This window comes from Cydia strobilella, chromosome Z, assembly GCF_947568885.1.
Source record: "Cydia strobilella chromosome Z, ilCydStro3.1, whole genome shotgun sequence".
NCBI lineage: Eukaryota > Metazoa > Arthropoda > Insecta > Lepidoptera > Tortricidae > Cydia > Cydia strobilella.
Window position 1 is genome coordinate 31,141,486 of NC_086068.1, and position 18,839 is coordinate 31,160,324.

Genomic DNA, 18,839 nt, shown 5'->3' on the forward strand with positions numbered 1-18,839 from the left:
TTGTTTCGACATCGAATTTAGACGAACTTTAGCCCCTAAGGCACAGGTGCTTACCTAGTTTAGGGGTCGAAAGTCTGACCTCTCCTTACTGTCATGTTTGTACAAACCCTTGTGTAATTGTTTATTATGTAACGTGCTCCTTATGTACAATAAAAAAAAATATATATATATATATTCTACAAATAGCGCAGTTCTTATTATGGTTGTCCCACACTGGCTGTTCTATAACGTATAACATCGTGTGACATGGATGATAATATATATTGATAGTGTTTTATCATATTTTCCCTGTCACACAGTTGTTATATAACATTATATAGTTAACAGCCAGTGTGGGACCACCAATTGGCAATCTGGGGGCACGGCCGTGCCCCCGCCAAGACGAGACAAAGGGCAAAAGGCAGTGCATATCTTTTCTCGGGACGTTTCGCCGTATTTTAGAACCAGGGACCGGACAACCCTTTCCGCGATAAAACCCTTTCAATGGGCGACACTTTAACACGGCTAACACATTGAAAGACTTTCCCTTTTGAACTGCAAGCCCATTCATACCCTTACCTTTGACTAACCCTTACCGAAAAGCTAACCAAAAATAAGTCTAACTCTTAATATGGGTTACCCTTATCTTTAAGCACTTTTTATAAAGGTTTCCCTTTGCGTGAAAGAGACAGGATTAGTATATATGTACGGTAGTGTATGAAAAGGAAAGAAAATACGTGCCGCCGTCGTCGCCGACGATCGCTCGGATTCGAAGTAATGTGTGCTTTATGAACAAGGTAGACGACTTAAATTAGCACGCTTATATGCTAAAAGAGAAGCCCTTTATAAAGCTAACCCTTATAAGCAATATGCAAGGTGTTGGTGAGCGGATGATAAGGGTTTTGTAAGGGTATTTGGGCTACCGATTACTCAAATGTGGTAGCTTTATATAAGGGTTTTTAAAACCAAAACAAAGGGTATCGTCTGGCAAAGGGTATGGTGAGTTAAGCCTTATGCAATACCCTTATAAAACCCCGATAAGGGATAGCGGGCCGGTCCCTGTTTAGAACCCTCGTAGTTTCGGCTTGGACAATGCTAGAGAGCTGAATTTTATAAGCTCTAACTGTATAAAGCCAACATCTTGGTCAAACGTACAGTACGGCTTGGCCGTTTCGTTGCAGTCACATAAACACTCCCTTGGTGGACTTGTTGTACAAAGTAAGTAACACAAGTCTTTCAATTCCTGAGTGTCAGTAAGGGATTGTCCAATTTGTCCATTTGACAGCAACGAAACGGCAAAGCCGTACTGTACGTTTGACCAAGATGTTGGCTTTATACAGTTAGAGCTTATAAAGTTAGGACTTACGGTGTAAGTCTTGGTACCTACTACGGGATCTGATAGCTTTTTAGTGTAAAAGCTTTATGCACCTAGTCTTGGCAACACTTTACATGAAATGTTTTTGGTGGGATATTTTTTACAGTACATATGGTGCTACTTTCTCGCACTAGTGCGTAAAAGAGCACTTTTCGTGCATATGTCGAAAGTTTAAGGGGCCATATGTACTGTAAAACGATGCACGTGCGAATAGGTAATTCGCAACTCGTGTCGATTTAAAACACTCCCTGCGGTCGTGTTTTAATTTATCGCCACTCGTGTCGAATTTCCTCTTTTTCGCACTTGTATCGTAAATAACTATTATATAAAATTAATACGAAGTATAAATATTATTACGCTTGAATAAAGATACGACTGTGTTCATATCCTCAATGAATACGCCTATGCTAAAACTGATATGTAATGATTTGTGGTATTTAACAGAAAAGTGTATCACACTTTATGTAACCTATTGCAAAAATATTTTATGAATGCAAAAAGCCACCCAGGGGTTTATACCCAGAGTATAACATACCTATATACATGAAGTAGGTACCTACACACGGAACGTGTGTAACCTAATTTCCTCTCCACGTTTACCAATAACGTATTTATAGTAAAGTATCTATTTGGTACATATTTCCTATCTGTGATACCAACATAATTTTTCAACCACTGCTGGCATGTGCTATTTATACTAACTTAAGTGCATTTTCTCATTGCAGAACAAAAACCAAAAAAGTTTCCTGTATTAGTATTCATCCATGGCGATTCCTTTGAATGGAGTACTGGAAATGCATACGACGGTAGAATCTTGGCTTCGTATGGAAATATCATGGTTATAACCTTAAATTATCGTTTGGGTATTTTAGGTGAGTTTTATTTAATGTAAATGTTCCTTTTTAGGGTTCCGTAGCCAAATGGCAAATAAAACCGGCCAAGTGCGAGTCGAGCTCGCCCACCGAGGGTTCCGTACATTACACAATTTAAATAATGTATTTTTTATGTGAAACGCGAGTTAAAGGTAAATTGCGGTTTACGATTTATGACGTATTAAAAAAAACTACTTACTAGATCTCGTTCAAACCAATTTTCGGTGGAAGTTTGCATGGTAATGTACATCATATATTTTTTTAAGTTTTATCATTCTCTTATTTTAGAAGTTACAGGGGGGGGGACACACATTTTACCACTTTGGAAGTGTCTCTCGCGCAAACCTCAATATAATTTTTGAAGACCTATCCATAGATACCCCACACGTATGGGTTTGATAAAAAAAAAATTGACTTGCAGTTCTAAGTATGGCGAACCCCAAAAATTTGTTTTTTTTTTTTCTATTTTTGTGTGAAAATCTTAAGGCGGTTCCCTGAGCCACAAGGCGAAAAATCTTCTTATATGATCATGTTATTCTAAAAGGCGTTGATATTCGTAGACGTGGAAAAAATATATGTAGTTCTTGACTATATTGTCTTTAATAACATAGCTAGCGATACACGAATTATGACACTTCGCTCGATACAATTAATTCCCGAAGTAACCTCTAACTCGGACTTTTAATCAAACTTTACTCGGTTATTTATTATGTGATACTATAAACAAAAAAAGAAGAAAAACCAATCTTAACTTAAATAGTAATTTCATAGCTTTCGAATTTCGATATTGTAAGGTAACGTTTTTAAAATAAATAAAAATCGTCAAAATTCGATCAAAATTGACACTTGGCGCGCATGCTCTTTCCCGTTCTTTCTTGCGAAATATGACAGTGACAGCGGCAAACTGATGGAACGGCCTTAATGCGGTTCACAGAATACATCTACTTACCAAGTTTCAACAATATAGTTCTTATAGTTTCGGAAAAAAGTGGCAGTGACATACGGACGGACAGACAGACAGACATGATGAATCCATAAGGGTTCCGTTGATTGCCATTTGGCTACGGAACCTAAAAACTATTCTGTGAACCGCATTAAGATTTTCACACAAAAATAGAAAAAAAAATTTTTGGGGGTTCCCCATACTTAGAACTAAAACTCAAAAAAAAATTTTTTCATCAAACCATACGTGTGGGGTATCTATGAATAGGTCTTCAAAATGATGCTGATTCAAAATGAAATGCGATTTTAAATATTATTTTTTTCTAAACTAAATAGTTTGCACGAGAGACACTTCCAAAGTGGTAAAATGATACGTCATAAATCGTAAACCGCAATTTACCTTTCAATCACGTTTCACATAAAAAATACATTGTTTAAATTGTGTAATGAACGGAACCCTCGGTGCGCGAGTCCGACTCGCACTTGGCCGGTTTTTTATGATTACATACTTTGTTTTCAATAGAGTTTTGTGTTACAATTAACGACTAAAAATGGTTAAAGTAGACTACTCCACAGGTAGCAAGATATCTTTGATATCTTAATCTGGCACGCTCGAGTTACTACCAATGTCTCCTATTGGGCTCCTCTACCAGTAGCAAAAACTAAATTAAAACGATTTTCACTCATAATTTAAACGTAAAAACAGAATAGGCTTCGTAGCATACTTCAGTGCAGTGCTAGTATGAAGTGTCGAGTTTCCCGATATAGCTACCTAAAAATAATTGAACCTGAACCTGAACCTTATAAATACTGAATTCAGGTAAGATTGCGCGCTCAGTCTTACACGACACTTTTTATCGTAGATATCTTTTTGTTAGTTTTTTCGATTGTAAACAACTTTGATTTATAGATTTACAGAGGCAAAAATATGCTCCTATTGGCCCAGGATACATATTTGTCCCTTTCGCGGTAGAAACAGCGGGTTGCTGGGGAGCTGACGCGAAGCGCTTTAGACGCGAGCTAGGCCGTCATCTCAGGCAGAAGGGGAAGGGCTCGCGCTCCGATTCGTACCTGGTTCATAGGCTGTCCATGGTAATCAAGCTTGGAAATGCCGCGAGCATCATGGGCACCTTCGCACCGGTGACAGCGGGGAGCGGTTTTCCTATGTAAATTTATAGTTGTAATTTGTTTTTTTATTGTAAAATCACAGAAAAGTATTTTACTAGATTTTCTGATATTTCACCGTTATCAAGTCCCAATCCCAAGTAAAACATGCATCTAATATGTAACAAAAAATCTGACATAGGTAGTCAGTAGTTCTTCATACAAAGCTGAACTCCAACAACAAAGTAAAGAAAAGAGAAAACCCACACAGTAAGAAATAAGTACTTAAAATCTAAGCATCTACAAGTACTAGTGGCAAACATACGAGTATTATGAAACCTAAATCAAATACTGTAAAAAAGAAGATTGACAAACCAAAGCCAAAAACAATACATAAAAAATTGGATTAAATATCCAGGTTTCGAAAAAAAATATATGAGGAAGATCGGATAGTGTGTGCGGAATGGTGGTATGAGAAATGCACCATTTACACGCACGCACTGTACATGCAGTGGCGTGACTCAGGTCATGTTTTTTCCGTATTGTCCAGATCGGTGCTCAAAATAGGTGTACCCAGTAAATTGGGTTGCGTCAAAATCGCAACAACTGATCACATGGCATTTTTATGGGTGCAATCACACCCGTCACTTTAAAATACGCAACTGTCCCGTAAGGGCAGCGATTCTTTAATTAATTTAATTTAATTTAATCATTTAATCCAGATAACATTGATCCATAATTAAAACATACAAAACATTTGCAATAAAAATAAAAATAAATAAGATTAAGTATAAAAGATAGATCCATTAAAATTAAATTGACCAAGCATTTGATAATTGAATGATAAAATATAAAAGATCTTGACAATTAATTGATGGGTAATAATAAAATTAATTGATTATTAAAAAGATAAAAAATTTAAAACTATAAAATTGTAATTAAGATATATTATGCACAGTCAAATTTAGTTAAAATGTCAAAACTTAAAACTAAAAACAAAACAATAAGATAGGTATATAATACAAGGATCCATGACTAGACATTAGAACTAAAATAACTGGGCATTTGATAAATGATAAAAAATAAAACCAATAATTATAAAATCCACATATTAAAATCAAAATAAAAATAAAAATAAAGTTAAACGCTCTAAAGGTATGCGCAGTCAAGTTTAGTTAGAATGTCAGGACTTAAAAACTATTCTTAAGTTAGGATAATGTGGGAACATGGAGACTATCCCAGTGCCTTGCTATTGGGCAATCTAGCCTATTAGCTACCAGACTTAGGATGCCGTTGGAGCTCTCACGTACGCGGCGCATAAGGGAGGCGGCCCGTTTTCGCACTATGGCATGAAAACCATCTACTCGCGTATCCGCAAACATACCCGAAGCGCTACAGAACTTAGGAAGACCCAACAGCATCCTAAATATGTTATTGTACTGAACGCGCAAGGCGCTGACTGTCCTCTGAGTATAGTTGACCCACAGGCTGCACGAGTAAAAGGATTGGCAATATGCCTTAAACAGAGTTATCTTAACTTCCCTTGTACAACGTGCAAACCTGCGAGCCACCATGTTACCCCGGACAGCCAACGCCCTGCGCTCCCTCTCAATGTCTGGATCATCCAAGAGGCACTCCGTGACCCAGTGACCCAGGTACTTGAACTTCTTAGTCCTTTTCAGAGGTATTCCATAGAGCGAGATCTCCGGTACCCTATCCACCTTATGCTCACGCGGCTGGAAAACAAGAACCTCACTTTTAGCCACATTGTACCTAAGTCCATGAGTCACGGCATACTCCTCGCACTTACTCAAAAGTTTTCTGATTGCACAGACAGAGGGCCCCAGCAGCACCATGTCATCCGCGTAGCTGATATTGTTTACCATTTCCCCGGCAATTGCACATCCAACTCTGGTACTGCTGAGATCCCCTATGAGAGCATTGATATACAAGTTGAAGAGACGCGGCGAGGTTAACCCCCCCTGCCTCACCCCGCACTCCAACCTGTACTCATCAGAAAAGGCGTTGCCCCACTTGACGACATTCGTTTGGTTATTATACCAATAATCAAAAACACCTATTACATCCTCCGGTACATCTGTCTCTGTACGAAGCTTATACCAAAGAAGGTCGTAAGACACCATATCAAAAGCTTTTGATAGGTCAAGAAAACAAGCGTAAACTGGCGTTTTCCTATCGGTGTAGTATCGGACAGTGTGCTTGAGACATAAAATTGCTGTTTCAGTCGATAACCCTGCTCGGAAACCAAACTGGGCATCGTGCAGCTTAAGGTATTTACACAATTGTCGATCAAGCAAACTGTCCAACACCTTGGCCACCGTGGTCGCTAATGATATGGGTCTATAATTGGCCTTGTCAGACGGATCCCCTGTTTTGTTCTTGATTATTGGTACAACCACCGCTTTCATACAATCCTCAGGCAAATACGAGTGACGGACAGCCAGGGTGTAAAATATCGCTAGCACGCGCGGCAGGTGCCCTCCGGCATGCTTAAAATGTTCCACACTAATCCCGTCATGGCCAGGAGATTTACCTCTAGTCATATTTCGTATGACCGAAGCGACCTCTGACGCGTCAAACTTTATCCCTGCCCCGCCCGCGACACTTGCCCTCGCCCGAGGAACATTAGATACACAATTTAGCGGCTTAGCTGAAAAACTGTCCCTAAACATATTAGCCACGTCAGTGGGCTCGCTAAGACCATCGACATTGAGAGGGACACATGGTCTAGGGTTAAGTTTGTTGGTCTCTTTCCAAAAATTTCGAAAGTCTTTTTTAGCATGGTGCGAGGCTAAAACATCCATCTTTATCCGATCAGCGTTGTCCTGGCACCACTTCAGCCTGGACTTAAAAATGCGCTTGGTTTCCACCATCCGCTCATAAAAGTGCCCATTCGACGGCTTACCATGCGAGACCCAAAGCTGAAAATAGAGCCTGGCCTCTTTGTGATACGGATAAACATATTTGTTCCAGCCTACTACACACTTTCTTTTTATTTTGTTGTTATTACTACCAGACCCAGACACACTCTCCTCCGCCGCATACTTCAGCGCAGTAACAATATCATTATACAAATTATCTATAATCACCCTATGATTACTGTTGCTACACAAACCATCACAACATTCAGTCAGATCCTTCGGCAAGTCTATGTGTCTAAGTCTCTCATTACACAAATAATGGTACTGTTCAATTTGAGTAGCATCTCTATGTCCCCACAATACCCCATTATACACATAGTTAGACTGAGTATACACAGGTTTCAATACATTAATATCACAGCTTATTTCCAAGGCTAAATGATCGGACCAGTAAGAGGCCGGTGTCGATTTTAGTCGCAAAAATGTAAAATTGATAGATTTAGTCGGTGAAATTGTACACCTTTTGTTACCTAATTGAAATAACAAGTACTGGTTTCTATTAGCGCATCTTCTTATCTTACCTGTTATCAGATCAATTTGTTGAAAACAGACTCACTAAATTAGTAATGTTTGCTTTTCTGATAGACGTTTAGGTAAACGCGCGTAAAGCACTGATTTTGTCGCTCTTATTTGTAAATTTCGTAAAGTTTGGACGGCTAAACATGGTAACTACTACATTTACTACATTTTTATTATTATGACTTTGAAGTAGTGTAAATGAAAGTTAGACGAAATCAATTTTCTCCAGAAATTACTTCAAAACAAGTGAAAATTTCTCTGAAAATCGACTTAATTTCAACGTAATTTTGATACTTAACCAATCTACTACATTTGTTGAAACTATTCTTATACATCAATTTGTATAATTTACCACCATAAATTTTTGATGAATTTTTAAAAACTGCCCCTTCTTTTCATATATTACCGGTGACGCACGCTTGCGACCTCATTATTAAAAGGCAAGATGAGAAGACGTGCTAATAGAAACCAATACTTGTTATTTAGATATTACGTAACAAAACGTGTATAATTTCAACGACTAAATCTATCAATTTAAAATTTTTGCTCCAAAATCGACTACGGAAAAATAGGTACCTACTTCAAGATAAAATACAAATGGGGTGAATCGTTCAATATTCAGTTATTCACCCTCTGTCATGTGTTATATAAATTAATATAAGAAAATAGCATAACTTTTTACTACATACTAGCTGTTTCTGCGTAGGTATCTTAAACTCCAGTTTCGAAGGACCGCGTCAATAAAGTGACGCATGAGTCACAACCTGGGTTTAACGTTTTTTGAGCTCCGATGTGGTCGGAGGAACCCCTAGTGTAAATTTCATTCGATAGCGTGACGAACGTTGTCTATTTTGCATGGGATTTTGAACAGCGCGCCAAGCGGGACGTTTTGGAAACTCAAAATCTCATACAAAATGACAACGCAAACGCGTAAGTACGTCACATCGATACTGGATGCGTTAAATGAGTGACGTCACTTGTGTTTACGGTGCGTCAACGTCTTTTGAACAGGGATGTGGCCGAATCTTTACAAGATCTTGGTATTTCGTAACTTTTTATTTCTTCTTCCAGGTTTTCTGAAGCCAAGCATGACTGAATATGTATACAATAATAATGGTCTTCTTGATCAACTGGCTGCATTACAATGGATCAAGGACAATATTGAAGATCTCAATGGGGATCCCAGCTCCGTCACATTAATGGGTCACGGGACCGGGGCTGCATGCGTTAGTTTTCTGATGCTGTCGCCTATATCTAATGGTACATCAGTCGACAATGTTTAGCCCTAAACCACCTAAGAACTATCAAACTGTCCCTTTGACATCATAAATAAAACATAATTAATAGTTTTCTAGTTTACAATTTCATTTTGCTTTCTATGTTTAAAAACCATTGGTTTTCTAATGTTTTTTGTAGCTTAGATATCATATTAACAGAACCGGCTTTAAGCAATATAGTATCCCATATTTACTCCAAAGTTCATTGTTTTCCAGATATTTAGCTAAAGTGAACAGGTTTAGGCTAACAAACTGGTTTTCTGGTCATAACTTTTGTGTTATTTAGTTTAAAATTAAAACTTTTAGAGAACCCAAATATGTTGATTTCGAATATATAAGATCTATCACAGCAATCGAGATACGAAAAAACTGTTTTTACAGCCTTGTGACAGACGGACGGACGGACAGCGGAGTCGTAGTAATAGCAAAGAAGATATAATAAGATAGAGCAGTACTGTCATAGTAAATTTTGTAACCACTGTAAATTCACTGCCATCTATCGACATACTTTAAAACTAAAAATGAAGATTTATAAAAATACGTTAAAATGTATTTAAATATGGATAAATGTTTTTTTTATTTGCATTAATTATTTTTATATGATTTTGACCCATGTTCTTTCACTGATATGCGTTAAAATTATAAATAACAAACGAAACCGTCAACGCCCTCTATACAAGAGTAGGCCAAAGCGCCATCTGATCGAGAATCAAATTTTCGTGATTTTCGAGGCACGTTTTTTCCTTAGACTGTATCCATCTATTACGGAGTTATATCTATCTTTGGTAATAGGGTTCCGTACCCAAAGGGTAAAAACGGGACCATATTACTTCGCTGTCTGCCCGTCCGTCTGTCCGTCTGTCACCAGGCTGTATCTCATAAACCGTGATAGCTAGACAGTTGAAATTTTCACTGAGGATGTATTTCTGTTGCCGCTATAACAACAAATACTATAGAAACAGAATAAAATTGATATTTAAGTGGGGCTCCTATACAACAAACGTTATTTTTTTGCCGTTTTATTGCGTAATGGTAGGGAACCCTTGGCCGGGTTTTTACACAATGTTTACAAAAATCATATAAAAATAAGTAGTATTCATTTATTTCAAAATCCGGTAAACAAAAATGGAATACATTTTCGTGTGGCGGTTAATCTTAATACTTCAGAATGACGGGTATTTACGAAAATCACTCATGGTTCCTTATTATGCCCCAAATAAATAAAATAAAAAATAAAATAAAAATAAATAAATAAAAATATGGTCCATTCTCGGAATTACCCTACATTCTGAAATAAAAGGATTTACCAGAATACACATTACTACTATAATTAATACGTCACAATACCACACCCATTAATTTAATTTACAGGACTATTTCATCGGGCTATTCTCATGTCTGGGTCTGCGTTATCCGACTGGGCATTGACAAAAGACCCCACGCAATATACCTTACAAGTAGCTCAAAGTCTAGGATGTAATCCAACATCTAAATATTTAATGACTTGTTTGCAGAATAAGCCGTAAGTAATATTTTTTGGTTCTAAATCTGTGTCAGCTTCATTAACATAGATACGTGTACTACGAGGGCAGCCTTTTAAATCTTGTCGTTACCTCCCACAGTTGTGTATTTAAAAAGTAGTGTCATGTCAAACTAATAGAATTTAAAATTCGAAATTAAATGAATGAAAAAAAAAACCGCGCCTTCAGACATGCTTCGCACTGTGGAACTGTGGTATTTAGAATTTCAACGCGGTTGCTTTTAAATCTCAGTGATAGATGAAGGTCACCGAAAAACTGCTACATATAAACCAGGAAAACATTGAGGCTCTACGGCAGGCGATACCGCGAGACAGAAGCTACTGTAGGCATTTAAGAGTTCCCGGCAAGCTCGGTTCTCCATACAAACGTAGCTCTCATTTTAAAACGACTTGCTAGATTGCTCTGAAACTAAGTACAATAGGTTAAGGTATATCTTGCCGTTGAGACGGCGGGGCCTTGGTGTGCCGAGGCCAAAGCCTTTATTAAGGATATAGGGCGACGCTTAAGGGAAAGGGGCGGCGACCCTCGCTCTGGTTCTTTTCTTGTCCAAAAGATATGCCTGGCCATTCAGCAAGGTAATGCCGCCAGTATTTTTGGCACATTTGGTCCGGGGGATAATCAGAGTGGGGGGTAATATTGTATTTGTTGTCATTTAGTTTTACTTTTTCGTAGGTTTATTTTAATTTATAAGTAATTTGTATGTTTGATTGTTACTCTAGTTTAAATTTTATATCATACCTACCAGAATAATGATGGTAAATATAAATCTTTAACCGATCTGATGGTATAAAAATCTAACATTTTAATCCTTGAATTTCCCATACATAAAACTGTAATTTATTTATGTATTATTTCCGCTTGTACAGAAACTTGCAAAAAACACTCCTTTATGTTTTTTACTTTCTTTTCTTTCAAATCGAATCTTTATTACATGTCAATACAATAGGTATATCTAGGTATATCTAGGTCTGAAATTAGTTTATGTAGCTTTAGATACCATAGTAAACAAAATACAGCGAATTTAAGTTTTTCATACAAAACTTGTTTTTGCTCTATTTCGATTGTTTTATATACTAGAGCTATATAAACTTATATATTAGTATAACTATATTTCGCCACATGGCACACAAATAGCTACAGAGCCGTAGCTTGCGATTATAAACTAGTCTTAATAAAATATACACAACACAACAAATTAAAAGGAAATGAAATTTCCTGAGTGAGACAATAGTTATTTGTTAAATATATAAGGGTGCAAAGTTGTATTTTACCCGCGAGTGTAGAATTGAAACACGAGCAAGCGAAAGGATTCTATAGGTGAACCACGAGCGAAGCGAGTGGTTCTAATATAGAATCCTGAGCGTAGCGAGTGTTTCAACACACGAGAAGTAAAATACATTTGCGCCCGTGTGCAACACAAAACTTTTCACCTCACTAAATATAGCGAGGAAAGTGCAACATCCACAGGCGTTAGATCATCTTCATCACTGGAATCACTCATTTCTTTACGATATTATAACAGAAAACTCTGCAAGTTGTGTATTTTTACGAGAGTTGGTGAGAAAAGGTATTAAGTAAAAAAATTGTTGACAATGTTGACATTTCTGATGTATGAAATGTCAACGATGCGTTTTGAAATTGCATCGGCTCAACTTGTGCGTTCAGAATTATATTTAACATCATTATAAAAAAAACAAACGTTTCTTATGGAATTTTAAGGTTTATGACTTAAAATCATTAAATAAAGCTAAATTTGGTATTTATTATTAGATTCTCAAATCATTTATTTAATGATAATTAATATCAAACGAACCATTATCATGAGCGTTTTACGTTTTGTTATCTGTCAAGCTACTTAAACACGCTCCATCCAAGGTCAAATTACTTTCCCCACTAGTGGATAAAACGCGTTTTTCCCCGCTTGTATTGAAGGATAAACGATAACTTTCCGAGCTAGTGAGGGGAAAAAAATCTTGAACAGAATAGTATGCTTTACTTACTAGGAAATCATACAACATTTTTTAAATTTCTTTAAATCATCAATTTTTAAAATTTGTTTTGGTAGCTTATTATAAATTTTTGGTGCCATACCAAAAAAGCTTTTTGCTAGTAACGCTGTTTTACATGATCTAGATTGTATTCTATATTGATGGCGATAACTATTGAAATAGGAGAATTGGTCAGGGTTATACTTAACATATAATGCGACCGTATATATATAGAGACAGGGAAGCGTGAGAATATTTAGCTTAATAAAGTAGGGTTTACATGATTCCATGTTTTGTATGCCGGGGACTCTTAAGGGAAATCCATTAAAAAAGTCTTGCATGAACTGCTAGGCAAAATATAAAAAAATTACTTCACTTTGGATAGGTACATACCCACCATATTTGCTCAAAGGTGCCGGTAGCTAACGGAGATGGCCTAGAACACTCATATACAACTGATTTCCAGGTTATATTTATTCATTGACCTATTTACAGCACAATCGAACTAAGACTAAGTTCGAAATCTAAATCTCTAGCCCTGATTTTTTTATGTTCGAGTATGTAGGTAGATACCATATATACATAGTGCGTAGATTCAAAGTAAATGATGAAACACATTTTCCAAGATGGCGGGGGTGGACGGTGGACGTCAGATGGCTCGGCAGGAAGTTAATAAGTTATACAGTATAGCTGTACTAAATATTTCGACATTTGCTCAGGTTCGATTGTGCTACAGAACAAAACGACGATATTGTTGACTACCTACCAGCCGTACAGGCCTAACTTGAGTCCTAATAAATGAATTGTGTACTAAAATCAAGAAACCTCTTCACGGTACCGAACAATAGAAGAGGCGGTTGACGCATACAAAACAGCCATTTTGGTAACCCAAACTCCGGAGTGGAATAAGTGTTTTTAAATCTGGCTCGGCATAATAATAAAGTGCCTAAATTAAATATCACAGGGAGTTCTTCGGTGAATTTTACAAACACCAAACCTTAAAAAGCATACAGTGCAATCACTTGTGGTTCGGCATTTTCCGGGTTCCGTGGGCATGCTTACGCTAACCTGACCCTATTAACCTAATCTCTGCCTTAGCCCAACCTTAAAAGCTCAGAAACCTAGTTTTCATACGGCCAATCATTCAAAGTTTGGGGCCGTGATACAATCGATAGTTACATGCGTACGATGCGCGTGTTCTCGTCCAGCAACACGCGAACACTCAATTCCCGCAAGTCGGAATATCTTTATACAATAACATAATTCAGTGTTGCTGCGATATCTATGAATGAAACAATAAATATTTTACCGAATTCACATAGATGTAGCCTAACCGTACCATAAACACGAATTGGTTAACATCCCATACAATACCTACAACAGAATCGGCTCGGCATATAATGTTATCGCTACCGTGGAACACACGACACAAACAATACCTACATAATCTATTATACAAGGTGTAGACAGTCAAAATTTACAATAAAGTAACTAACACTGAGTAACATTGAATAAAACTGTCAAAATAGTACATTTCGATGCTAGTGCGGAAAGTATGTCATTACTTCACGAGTACCGAGGGACGAGTGAAGAATGACATTTCCGCACGTGTATCGAACGACGTTTCTTAATACAGTTGCGAAAAAATATGAAAAACAACAAGTAAGAAATTCGAAACTTTTATATTATTAATTCTGTGACATCATTGACATTGACATTATGAAGAGGTGTTTTTTTAGCTTTTATTCGACTAAAATGGATTTTATTATTATTATTGAACCCACTTCAATGAGTTTTTTTTTCAAATGCATGTTCTATAAGACAGAAACAATTGTAAATATAAAACATTGTACTATTATTACCTAAATATCGTTATTTACGATTATTTGTGTATCGTATATTTATAAAAACAATATCGAATGTTGCCTTTGGAAACTTAAAACATTCTTGCAGTAAGAAAAAACGCCTCTTCTTTGACAGGCGTTCCGTTCCATTCAGACAACTTATTAAGAACGGTTTTTCAACATTAAAAAATAAACGTATAATAAAACTTATAATGATAAAGAGGTAAGTAATAAAATATGAAATATGCATATTTTTCGTATTCTTACATTAACAGTAGGTTTTTATGTTGATTACGACGCTTAAAGAAAACTAATATTAAGACTCATCAATAAGTAGTCATGAATTGGAACAAGTATAAATTTAAAAAATTTGGAAAAGTAAAAAGCACTAGTTTGCGAAAACCAACTTTCCGCACGCTAAACAGCCACGAAAAGTAGCACTTTTTGAGCAACTGTATTAAAAATATATTTTCAACATTATTATATCTACGGTTTTACATCAATAGTATTTTGTGTGACGGTACATAACAAGGTCTAAAAACTCTCGGATCTATTTAAACAAATCGATTGACTACATCTCCTTTTGTTACTTCGGCCCTTGAATTTTAAAAACCCTTATTATGTACTAGTTGTACAAAATACTCATATTCCTCGCGTTGTCCCGGCATTTTGCCACAGCTCATGGGAGCCTAGGGCTCCGCTTGGCGACTAATCCCAAGAATCGGCCCAAGGCACTAGTTTTTACGAAAGCGAACCGGGGTTTGAACCCACGACCTCCGGATTGCAAGTCGCACACTCTTTCCGCTAGGCCACGAGCGCAAGTTGTACAATAGTTATTTTCCGAGACAGCAGCAAACACCTAAGCGTAAGCGTAATCGAAGTGCGTGCCCGAGAGTGCGGATGTCATGTTTTTTAATTGTAATCGATAATTAATTGCTTTCGATATAGGGTATTTGACTGTAATTAAAATAAATTATTTTACACCATGCATGAAATAAAGCACCAGAAGATTAATAGAGAAACGTAGACAGCAGTTATTTTTAGTCACAATTTATATTTTAAAACCCGTATAAAACTATAAAGAGTAGGTCATTTGATTGTGACGTCACATGCTAGTGTTTCATATAAATTCCATATTAGCAAAATCGTTTTGACAGTTCGAAAAAAGAAACTGATTTGACTAGTAGTCAAATACCCTATTGGCGATTTGCCTCAAACATGAAAATGCAGGATTCGAATCGATAAGTCCCACGAAAAAGGCCTCAAGATTACTAATTAAAATATGGCAGCCATATTGTGATAAAAAAGCGCTACGACTTTTTAAAAATTCCATATCCTGAATCCATTGCACCTTAATTAAAGGAGGGAAGTCGACCCGGCGGGCGGCATGTGTGTGTATTGTGGGCTTAAGATCCAGTAGGCTCAGAAAACAAAGTTTATGAATAGCCCTTTTTAGATCGAGATCGATTAATCCCGTGCAGTACGCACATCGCACATCCATTTCGCTCACGCTTACGCTCAGTGAGTGAGAGAAAAAACACGAACCTACTGGGCCTTAAACGGGCTGTTCTTAACCTTTCGTATGCTTAGGAGCAGATCTGCTCCATATATATTCAACTTAAACATGAAGTTGCCACGATTGCTATTTATATGGCAATTTCTTGACATGCGCATACGAAAGGTTAAAAATCCTAGCAGAAGTTTAACCGCTTGCTATGTGCTTTTTTACAGACTGTTTTATAAATATATGTAATTATTTTATTTACACGTAATAAATAATTTGGCTTTAGGTAGTTTTTATTTTTATTAGAACGATTGATGTAAACACATCGTTATTAATTAACTGGCTTTTGCCCGCGACTTCGTCTGCGTGGAATTAGTAATTTGGGTACCTTAATTTTTCAACAAATCTTGTTTTACACCCATCCTTTTTTTCACTCCCAAATTGCTCCACTATAAATTTTAACCCAATATTTAACACCCTTAAGGGATGATTTCGGGGATAAAAATTATTCTATATATCCTTCCCCACAGCTCGAACTATCCTCATACCAAGTTTTATCTAAATCGGTTCAGCAGTTATTGCTTCCCCATACAAATTTCCACCCCCTCTTCTCTTCCTTTAGGGGTGAGTTCTGGGATAATAAGTATCATATGTCCTTCCCCGGGACTATCTGTATACCAAATTCCAACTAAATCGGTTTAGCGGTTTAAGCGTGAAGAGGTTACAGACAGACAGAAAGACGCACTTTCGCATTTATAATATTAAGTATGGATTATGATATGTTTACTGTGCAAGATTATTTATAATAAACATTATTTATATCATCTTTCAGATTATCAGAAATAAAAAAAATTCAAATCCTGGCGAGGGAATTTGAAACTCCGCTTGGACCAGTCGTGGCTGGTTCGTTCATACCCGACAAGCCGTCCAAAATCATGGCTTCTTATCCTAATCTCTTGAGCAAGTAAGTTTTATAACTCGTTATTGTGAGGGGGTAGGTCGATAGGAGCCTCCCTCAACAGGATGGATAAATTAAATGGCAGGTTCCAGGGCGATCAGGGTATTTCATTATTAAAATAAGAAGGCACAATTTCATGTGCCTTTGAATGTAGGTAGAACAGATGCGCTGTTACAATAACGCGTGCACATAAAATGCACTTGCAGTATGAATTCACTATATAGATCACAATTTAAAGTATTATACTGAATACTATTATTAGAGGTCCTCACTTCATCAGCCTCGTCAGCTCCACAGCGCAGGCTTCGTCATCTAACAGAAAGCTCATCCACCTTATTATTAAAGGACATCACTTCATCAGCCTCTGGAAATGTAATACACCATTCGATTTGTAAACCAATATATTAAGCTTCTTCAATTTATCTAATACTTATCTTTTTTGTTACAAAGAACCAGCCGTTACGCCTTGATCATCTTGACTCCCTAGAAAACCCGCCTGTTATTTTTTATTAAAAATCAATTCTTACCCACATTTCTTTTGTTTTATTTAAAAAGATTGCTAGTGTTGCTAACAGACGGCCATTCTGTTGTAGGAATGTCTCTACTCCGATTAAATGCTCGGCCATTCTACACAAGGCGTATGGCCGCATACAATTATTGTGTGTTTCTATAAAATTAAGAATTTAATTACAATAAACAGTCTGTAACTAATCTTATACATCATTAATAAGCATATGGATAAAAAAAAACTAAAAGAAAATAAATTTTATATGACAATGTATCACTTTGATATAACATTACATTAATTATGCAAGCAATTATTTCAGAAATTGCACTCATCGTCGTCTATTTAATTAAACAGTTCTTCAGCGTAGACGTCGCTTCTTTGCAAGTGTGCACGTCACCGCAGATTCCCGCCTTCGCGCTTCTTCTTTTGTGTGCATCACCTTCATTCATATGCCTTAAATTCTTATGTGTACTCATCACCGCAGACGAGCTATCACATCCTTCTCATATATATGGCTTTACGCGTCACGTCACCGTAGACGAGATCACGCATTCCATCTTATGTGGACACGTCACCGTAGACGAGATCACACATACCTTCTTATATATATATGGCTATACGCGTCACGTCACTGTAGACGAGATCACGCATTCCATCTTATATGGACACGTCGTCGTAGGCATGATCCCATACTCCAAACGCTGAAACACAACTCATGTCAAATACAACTGGTAATGCAATTAGTAGCTGACTACTAACAAGTTATTTGTCAATTCTCCATGTAACAGCACCTCAACTCAACAGCAAAATAACTGTCACTGTGAACAATAAAAATAAATATAAGGTTATGATTCCACAATTAGCGTCTAACTTGCAAATGTTGCGGCGTTGAAGTAACCGGCCTTCACTGCATAATACTTAGTTACAATTTATCGGATATCATAAAAACTCAGTCCCATTACTGTGCTTTTCCTTACAAGTTTGAGAATTTACTAAAAAGATTTCTGTATGTAGTGAACGGAATATAGACACTAAAAGATAATTCACCACAAAGGAACTAAGTATATTGAAAAGTTTTAACATGGCAATGCACATCAAGGCACCAACCAGGATTAACGTGCGTAATATCATATGCGTAATGTTAAATCTGACATTCACCAACTTGAATCGTTTAATCATAACCTGGCACAATCAATTACTTTAAACATTATTAAGATCAAGACCGGTACGACCTGGTTTGTACTGAAAAGAGACCATTTGTAGAGATAACATTCGAAATTTTAATGATAGTACCATAGAGGCTTACTCCTTTTGTGAGGTTATAAGCTGAAACAACGCTCAGAAAGCGTTTAACATGCTCTGTGACTTGTTGAGACTTTTTTTTTTGATCTGCGTTTTCCCATCATTACCATCATTATCATCAACAAAAGGGAATTAAGTGGTTATCTAAAAGTATCCGCCAGTTCTGTCACGTTAAGCGACATAT

The 18,839-nt window shown here is 36.8% G+C and overlaps 1 protein-coding gene and 1 long non-coding RNA gene across 2 annotated transcripts in view; one reads left to right on the plus strand and one right to left on the minus strand.

Annotated features, from left to right (window-relative positions):
• Positions 1-18,839, plus strand: part of LOC134754159 (uncharacterized) — a 108,444-nt gene that overhangs the window by 59,298 nt on the left and 30,307 nt on the right. The window contains exons 3-6 of the mRNA XM_063690280.1: positions 2,080-2,226; positions 8,805-8,993; positions 10,382-10,532; positions 16,720-16,851. Coding sequence (XP_063546350.1) covers positions 2,080-2,226; positions 8,805-8,993; positions 10,382-10,532; positions 16,720-16,851 — 619 coding nt within the window. The remainder of the gene's footprint in view (positions 1-2,079; positions 2,227-8,804; positions 8,994-10,381; positions 10,533-16,719; positions 16,852-18,839) is intronic.
• The window catches only part of LOC134754504 (uncharacterized), a 579,708-nt gene continuing 563,258 nt past the window's right edge, over positions 2,390-18,839 (minus strand). The window contains exon 2 of the long non-coding RNA XR_010128910.1: positions 2,390-2,571. This is a non-coding gene — a long non-coding RNA (uncharacterized LOC134754504). The remainder of the gene's footprint in view (positions 2,572-18,839) is intronic.